Raw genomic sequence first — 9485 nt, 5'->3', positions numbered from 1 at the left:
GTTTTTAATAATTTTTTTTTTTTTTTTAGTTTTTAAAGCATATAGTTAATTTCAGTGATTAACTCAAATAAATATTTTAACACATGCAATAATTAAATATGTGTTATATATGCGAACAGAAATAAAAAATAAAATATAAGTTAAATAAACGTCACACATTAACTGAGTAGTAAATGTTAAATTACATACTAACTATTAAACGACACAAGACATGTTATATATTCTTGGAAGATTACATAAGGAAACAACAATCGTACAACTTAAGAAAAAACATAAAAACCAACAAGCAACAACAACTACTGATTTCTGTCGGGGCAGCGATTCTTGTTATGACCCGACAGAAATCAGTAGTTGTTGTTGTTTGTTGGTTTTTATGTTTTTTCTTAAGTTGTACGATTGTTGTTTCCTTATGTAATCTTCCAAGAATATATAACATGTCTTGTGCCGTTTAATAGTTAGTATGTAATTTAACATTTACTACTCAGTTAATGTGTGACGTTTATTTAACTTATATTTTATTTTTTATTTCTGTTCGCATATATAACACATATTTAATTATTACATGTGTTAAAATATTTATTTGAGTTAATCACTGAAATTAACTATATGCTTTAAAAATTAAAAAAAAAAATTTTTTTTTATTAAAAACACAGCCGAATATGATTTAAATAGAGGCAACGTCTTACCAAGTATTTGTAAAACGTGGGTAAATAATAGAGTTCTTGCTGAACTTACTGATATGTTGGATGTGATGAAACATATCAGTTAAGGAAGCAATTTAAGAGAGATTTTTCGTTATAAGTTTATTTTTGGATGAATTTTAGGGAGAGAAAGGATGGGATAAGGTTATGAAAAAAGCCTTAAGTTTCATAATGAAAAGGACGATCCACGTTATACACAGTCCACGTTTTACAAAATATATTTGTAAAACGTGGACTGATCCACGTTATACAAAATATATTGTATAACGTGGATCAGTCCACATTATACAATTTTTTTTTTTAATTTTTCGTTGATTGCTTCTGACAACCGAAAAAGTTTTTTGGGGTATAACGTGGATCAGCCCACGTTATACCCGTTTTGGTATGTAAATTTTTTAATATCCCCTTTTGATTTATACCGTGTATTTTTATATCTTTAGGCTCCGGACTCTACGATTTCACGTGCCGATTAGCTTCTCCATATCTTCAACCAAACATCATGATCACCCTGATATTTGAAGACACATTCACATTCTATATAAGGACAATTGATAGGTTGATGAAATTTAACCAAGTAGCTCCAAAAAAAAAAATGGAGAAATTACCAGCCTCTGATCATGTGATTCAGTTCATGGACGAACAAGATCACACGAAGAGTATCGATGATGCTAACAACATGGCAGAAACAAAACTTACCCAAAATCCTTCAAAATTTCAAACAATACGTCGCCTTACTTTCTCAAAACCAAAAGCTCGAGTCTTTGAGTTCAATAGTAGTGTTCCGATCTTCCAAAACACTAGAAATTCAGACGACGAATCTGATGAGTCGTTAAAGCCCTCGTGTGAAAAGGATGAAGATAGTGATGATGACTATGATCAAGAACATGGAAAAGATGATCAAGAAGGAATATTTGGGATTAAAGAAGAGTGCAAAAAGAAAAGGAGAAAAATCCCTTTTAGGCTTTTGTTTGAGTGGTTACTTTTGTTACTCACAACATCTTGTGTAATATGTGCTCTCACAATTTCACCTCTTAGGAAAAATCCCTTATGGGGGCTTGACTTGTGGAAATGGTGCATGCTGATTCTTGTCATTTTCAGTGGTCGCCTTATTTCAAATTTGGTCATCCGATTCCTAGTCTTCCTCATTGAGAGAAACTTCATGCTTCGGGAAAAGGTCTTATATTTTGTCTATGGTCTTAGAAAAAGATTCCAAAATTGTGTTTGGTTAGGTCTTGTCCTTTTGTCATTGAATTTTTTGTTCAACTCAAAGCTCAACAAACAAAACAAGATGCTAACAAAATTACGCGAAGCTTTACTGGCCTTACTCATTGCTGCAACGATCTGGCCTGTAAAGATCATTCTGGTCAAAGTTTTAGCCTCCTCCTTTTTCGTTGCGACTTACTTTGATCGTATGAAAGAAAGTGTGTTCCATCACTATGTTCTAGACGCACTTTCCGGTCCGCCTGTTGATGTCAAAGAAAGGCATAATTTGAAAAAATTGAGGAAATTTTCGAAGCTAAAGAAGCTGAGCATGCAAAGCAAGTCATCAGCATGGAGTGTGAAGAGATTGGCTAATTATGTAAGGTTCTTTGGGTTGTCAACAATTTCTAAGAGGGTGGATCAGTTTGGGAACACCGCAACTGAGATTACTAGTGAAATGGAGGCTAGAAATTGTTCCAGAAAGATCTTCAAGAACGTGGCCAATCATGGTGCCAAGTAAGTCTTCTCCTCCTTTACAGAGATTTTGTGTCGCGCGCACACACGACAATAATCAATCAATCATTGAAGGTTAACTTTTACATACTATAGTATACTTTTAAAAAAATTATATTTTTTCAGATTAATTAAAAATACTTTTTGAACCAAAACACTATAAATACTCAGAACAGCCTAAAGTGGCCCATTTAGTAAATAATCTTAACTTTTATTTTCTTTACAGAATTTAGCCAGTATAAATCTGTATAATATGTAGATAATCAGTATGTATATATTATACACTAATTATTCGATTAATATATACTTGTTATAGATTGACTATACACTTATACCAATTATAAAAGATTATAGCTAGGTGAGCGTGAGTATTTTTAGTTGCCCAGCTACAACCTTCAAACTTCCCGCGTTTCTAAAAATAATTTCGTATTTTTGTTAAACATACCAAAGATTGAATGGACATCACTAATTTTGGGTCTTGCTGTTACTTGGTTGGGGAGTAAAGTAAGTTTCAACAAGCCTGGCAACATTTAAAAGCCATTAACTTTTGTTATTAGGAAGGACCACCTTTTAGCTAAGGCCAAAGCAAGTCACCTGTGATTCGATAATTTCATTTTCTCCCTTCAAACAAAAATTCTGTAACGTATAGTGATTAGCGGGGAGATGAACATGGTCACAATCCAAGCATAATTGTCGCCCTCATTAATGTTATTTTTCACCCAACTTCTTTCTAACTCAAAATATGTCCACTAGACGAAGTTTAAGATGTTTATTCAGGTGTATTATATAACTGGTATATAACTTCTAGTTTAATTAAGAGAATATCACATTAAACTTCAAAATTTCCTTATTATCTAAAGGAATTTAAATTTTGAAAAACATACCATGTTACCTTTGCAGTTTGTACTAGTTTCTTATTTTACACTCCTTAAGTTGAGTAATTTTTTTATTAAAGAAAATAGTTTATTTAAGATTTGAATTTGGATAATATATTAATTATCTATATATTCATATATTTTAATATTTTCCACGAATACTACTCCACAATAGAAAGGTCAGGTTGAGTACGTAATTAGACTCCACACAAAACCAATAATATCACATAAATCGAGAGAGAATGAATAATAGAATTCAATGAGTTATTGAAAGAAACTGATTTTAATTTGTCAGGTACTCCTTGATAGTAACTAATGAGTGACAATAGCAAATACTAAGAAGTTGAAGTTGACAACTGCTAGTATAATATATGGTATAATTTAAATAATGTCCCCATCATTCTTTCACACGAAGTGGAGTACATTCCACAAATTTAATTTAAATTTATAGAATTATAGGGTCAAAATCTCTGCATGGGTCGCTCTCTCAACTCTATTTAAGTTTGAACAAAATATAGTATATTGATAAACGTCCTTGTACTTATATGGAGTACGTATACATATTGGATGTAATATGATATAATTAATGAGTTGTATAACATATGGTAATTGGCTTTTTGTCTTATTTTGTTAAGGTACATAGAGGAGGAAGACCTAATGAGGTTTTTGAATGGAGTAGAGATAAATACCATATTCCCACTCTTTGAAGGAGCTGTTGAGACCGGAAGGATTACCAAGTCTGCCTTCAAAAATTGGGTGGTAATTATTATTCACTTTACTACAAATCACTGTTCGTTTGTAGTTGGTGGGATGAGAATAATAATTCCGGAATATCCCATGAGATTATTTTATCTTGTGTTTGGTAATGAGTATTATCCAGTATGAGGATAAATGGGGGATAATTTATCTCACATAGAAAGTGAGATAAATCTCATGGGATATTCCAACGCAAGAGAAATATCATTGTCTATCTTATCCCACCGACTCCACACCCCCTCCCCCCATCATTCCCTGCGACCCCCACACCCCCACCCCTGGCCTCCCACCAACACCCCCGATATTTTAATTTCAGGATTATATAATTTCAGGATTATATTCTTTATGAAATTATTTTTTGTGATATTATACTTTTTTTTACCTTGCTAATAAACAGTAGAAGAGTCTCACATAGGGATGGCCAATCCCTTGTATGGTATTGGGAAACCCTTCCCTCATGGCTAGTTTTTGAGGTTGAGTTAGGCCCGAGATCCATTTCTTTTACATGGTATCAGAGCATGGTTCATCTCAATTCTTGTTTCCAATGTTGGGCCCATAATGAATGAATGAGTGATCTTCTTATGTGGTTTTGGGAAAGTCTTCTCTCATGAACTAGTTTTTGAGATTGAGTTAAGTCAAAATTTATTTCTTTACCATAATCATCTGCTAAATTCTTGAATTTGTTTAATTGGATAACTGTAGGTACGCGCATACTATGAAAGGAAGTACTTGGCACACTCATTGGATGACACAAAGACGGCAGTTCAACAGCTTCACAAGTTAACAAGTGGGATAGTCAGTTTTGTTATACTTGTGATTTCACTTTTAGTGATGGGGCTATTGTCCACTCAAATACTAGCTCTCCTTCTATCCCAACTTGTCCTTTTGGGATTTGCTTTCCAAAACACTTGCAAGACTATCTTCGAATCCATTATCTTTGTCTTTGTCGTCCATCCTTTCGACATTGGGGATCGTTGTGTTATCGATGGAGTTCAGGTATATTTAAAAATGTACTTATAATATCAATTTTGCTCAACACTAACAATTAACCGTCTAACAATTATCATGCTCTTGCATATGGATTTGGTCCCTTCAAGCTCTAAATATGTCTATTGTATATATGCAGATGATAGTTGAAGAGATGAATATATTGACGACAGTATTTCTCCGTTATGACAATGAGAAAATATACTACCCGAATGCAGTGTTGATCACAAAGCCAATAAGCAACTTCTATAGAAGCCCTGAAATGGGCGATGCCATTTCCTTTGATATTGATACCAACACTTCTATGGACACCATCATTGCCCTCAAAAAGGCCATTCAACTGTAAGAACTCCGATGATTCCCCCCCCCCCCCCCCCCCCCTTTCTTTAATTAATAATTACTTTTCAATTATTTCTACTTTTTCATCGGGTATCGGTTACTTCTCACCAGCATAGATATTGCGTAACTGTTTTCACCAAGGCGCAAGCAGATGAGAAGAAATCACATAGGTTTTTTTGCTTTTGCTATAATTTGAGCTCGTGCCTCATGGTTCTCCACCCAATACACTGACCACTAGGCCACATCCTTTGCAGCGCAATTTTAGTGATTTTTTTACTTATATATCTATGTTCTTAGTCAAAATAAGGGTTCTTTAATTAATCCTACCTCTTATGAAAATTACTTATAATTACCTTTAAGGTCACCGGATGTTAACTGCCTCTATATGTTTTCTTGATCCCGGTCTATAGTGATTCAAATTCCCAACGTTAAGATGTGGTCAGTGAGAAACTAAATTCCATTTTTAGTTGTAGCAAGTTTGTGACTGCCTGAACAAACTAGTTTATACTTAATCAAACATTCCAAACTTATCTCGATACTTACAATTCAATGACAGGGATAGCAAAGAGAAGCTAGCACCATGATCTAGGACCCTTACAAATTCTTTTCTTTTTTCTTTTTATTTTGTGGGTTTCATTTATATATCAAATCAACATATATATATATGATTATGTGTTTGATGAAAAATATATATAGGTACCTCGAGAGCAAGCCAAAGTATTGGAATCCAAAACACTCAGTGATAGTGAAAGGTATAGGGAATGTGCACACAATGGGAATGATACTATGTGTTCAACATACCATTAACCATCAAAACTATGGGGATAGAAGCAGCAGGATCACCGAGCTCATCTTTGAGTTGAAGAAGATCTTTGAGACCCTTAATATCAAATACTCTCTTCTCCCTCAGCAAGTCCAAGTGGACATGACCAATCTCAGAATTTAATAAGATCATATTTATTGATCTATATAAATAGCAAGAGTTTGACAAGCAACAAGAAGATTGAAGCTAATTTATTAAAGCAGGTTTGTAAATTGCAATAATGTTGCTGCTTTAGTTTCTGGATAAAACATGTTTTTTGTAGTGTGTGCATTTAATTTTCCTTGTCAACCCTGTATTAACTTCTCAAGTTTCCATTTCTGTATGTTGTATTAGTGCTTTATTTAATGACAAGTTATGATTTTGAACCTAGCTAGTATTGGGATTATTCCTTTTTAAAACATTTTTGAATTGTGCATGTATTTCCGTAATTCAAAAATAACGTGAAAAAAAAAATTCACTTAACAATGTTAATTCTTAATGTAAAAAGTCACACACCTTGAATATATATAACTGCGTTTTTGGACGGAGTGTCCCTCCTTATGCGGCCAGGGGCAGACCCACGTGTACCCTTATGGGTGCTTAAGCATCCACTAACTTCAATTAAAAATTTGTTAATTATGTAGAAGTTTCGTATAATTAGGTATATAGATGAGTTAGCACCCATTGACATAAAGAAGCGCTAGGTGCTATGGGCCAAAGGTCATTTTTTGGTTCCAGGGTCAAGGGATCAATCCTTCTTTTCAATAATATCTGATAATTGATCACATAATATTCTATATTTCCCTTTCTTTTTCAGCCCAACTTTCACATTAATGTTTATTTCCTTTTTAGTCATCTCTCTCTCTCTCTCTCTCTCTCTCTCTCTCTCTCTCTCTCTCTCTCTCTCTCTCTCTCTCTCTCTCTCTCTTTGGTTTAAACGTGATATATTATTCCCTTCGTTTCAATTTATATGAATTTTTTTGGAGTACGAGGGTCAAACTTTATAACTTTGACAGTAAATTTTGACATGAATTTTTCAAGTTTGTAAAAATGAAATATATAGTTAGAAACTATATAAGAAGTGTTATAAGTCATAATAATTCATAATTCAAATAATTAAGAAAAACTGTAAGGAAAATATGGTCAAAGAACCATCTCGTAGACTACCAAAATAGTAATACGTTCACATAAATTAAAACAGAGGGAGTATTATATACTAAGGAGGATCATACATAGGTGTTACATTATCACTATCATTGATAGTGTTGATACTAATTAAATTAAGTCAAAACAAATTTATCTTTCTCTCTCGTTTTCTTTTCACTTCCTAACAAGTTTGTGCAGAAACAAGAACAAAATCCACTAATGATATCAAACTTAATAGAAAACCCTTCTGAAAATGGGACAGCAATTTAATACCTAAGAATTCTTTTGTTTATCATATTCACGTTCTTTGAGTAGCTTAATATTTATGATGAACAGTTTTTAGAATAATTTTAAAATCTTTTGTTTTTTTAAAGTAATTGATAAATTCAAATTACCTTACATTAAATTTTAGAAAAATAATAAAAACAAAATATTAAAGTATGGAATTAATTTAAGATAGTTTTAAATGTTATTAATCAGATGTGTACCTTCTTACTATGATAATTTCGTGATTAGTTTTAGGTTTACGCTTAACGCAGAGAGCACCCATTAACTTTAAATTCTGGATCCGCCACTGCTTGTGCCGGTCTTTAAATATTGTTTTTGTGATTACGTTGTTTCTAAATTTATATCTTTATGTGACCTCAACAATGAGTTCTTCCAATTCGCATGAAACCAACTATTCGTTATAACATACAACACTATTCCAATAAAGAAAATTTGTATTGGTTGTTTGTGTAAGATTAATTGATGTATGATATGTGTTTGTATAAGTAAAATTTTCACAAATAGCTACCTTTTCGCTGCTTCTAACAAGCTATAACTACAAGTTCATTATTTACATTTCGTAGCTGGTTTTTCCTATATTTAGGTCCTGGACGCGTCGCATAAATATAGCCAAAATACAAACTAAATACACAGAACTGTTGAGCAAATAATCCCTCTATTTAAGGAAAAAAAAATCTTTTTCAAACTAAACAAAAATCTGTTTTTAATGTTCCATAAATCACGCAAATCTCATTCTCTTCCATATCTAATCACATATCTCATTCAACATCTAATCATTCACATAAATTTGAATTCAAAAACTCTCTTCACATTTTTTCCCAAAATATAACTAAAAAAAAAATCTCTTTTTAATGCTCCATAAATCACGCAAAGCTTGATTTGTTCATCAACTGAATTGCATAGTGACAAGTTGAGATTGTCTCCTGATGCTATGACCATCGGTTTTGTGTTCGTTATTAAAAATATTCAATGAAATTACATTATTAAAAATATTCAATGAAATTACATTATTAAAAATCAAAATGTTCGTTACAAAAAATATTAGTTATTGACTGCAATAAGCTGATATTGAATATTATTTAGTAACTTTAATAAGATGGGAAAACTTGACTCCATAAAAAAACTTTAATCCCTAGGGGTGGCTTTTGATTCACTGTATTTTATCTGTATTATGATTGTATTTTTTAGTGTATTCTAATTGATCCGTAAGATTTGAATCGTAATGAATATATTTACAATATATTTCACTTGTATTTTGTATGTATTTTAGAAGTATTAAATTTTTTTTTTAATTTTTGAAGTATATAGTACAGAAATATGGATTTTATGGTTCAATAATGAATTCAAGTGTACCATGAATATATAGAGAAAATGCATAGAACTCTTCCTGTTTCATCAATAAAATATAAAATATAGTGAAAACACGCAGGAAATACAAACTTGATATTGAAATGCACTTTGTAATTTTTTAGCAGTAACTATACAAGAAAAATATAAATGTAATAAAAACAGAATTCAAATCTACGATTAGACTATACAACAAGCGGGATCATTACCAAAATACATAAATCTTCTTCTAAAATCTTCATAAAAATAATGTCGCAACAGTGATGTTATACATAAAAAAAAATTGGAAAAAAAAAACAACTTAAAACATAAACTGTTTTGTCTACAAATCTACTCCTGAACATCTACTAAAATCACTACATCATAATCAATGGTAGCCTTGACAGGGTATTGGTGGTTGCTCGTTATCAATAAATGCATTCAGGGTTGCCTTGTCGATTTGCGTCGTATCTCATACGGAGAAACTTTGCATCAATTTCAGCTGGAATGCGTCAAGATATACTGAAAATTTACATTAACAAAACATGAAAA

The 9485-nt window shown here is 32.0% G+C and overlaps 1 protein-coding gene across 1 annotated transcript; it reads left to right on the top strand.

The window, feature by feature from the left end:
* Positions 1-1246: 1246 nt before the first annotated feature.
* On the top strand, positions 1247-6563 carry LOC132635414 (mechanosensitive ion channel protein 10-like). The gene is made up of 5 exons (XM_060351791.1): positions 1247-2417; positions 3925-4048; positions 4748-5041; positions 5172-5374; positions 6068-6563. Exons 1-5 carry the CDS (start codon positions 1261-1263, stop codon positions 6315-6317), a joined length of 2028 nt encoding a protein of 675 aa, XP_060207774.1. The 5' UTR covers positions 1247-1260; the 3' UTR covers positions 6318-6563.
* The last annotated feature ends 2922 nt before the right edge of the window (positions 6564-9485 follow it).

This window comes from Lycium barbarum, chromosome 4 (assembly GCF_019175385.1).
Source record: "Lycium barbarum isolate Lr01 chromosome 4, ASM1917538v2, whole genome shotgun sequence".
NCBI classification, from domain to species: Eukaryota; Viridiplantae; Streptophyta; class Magnoliopsida; order Solanales; family Solanaceae; genus Lycium; species Lycium barbarum.
This window is presented reverse-complemented; position numbering and strand designations above follow the sequence as displayed.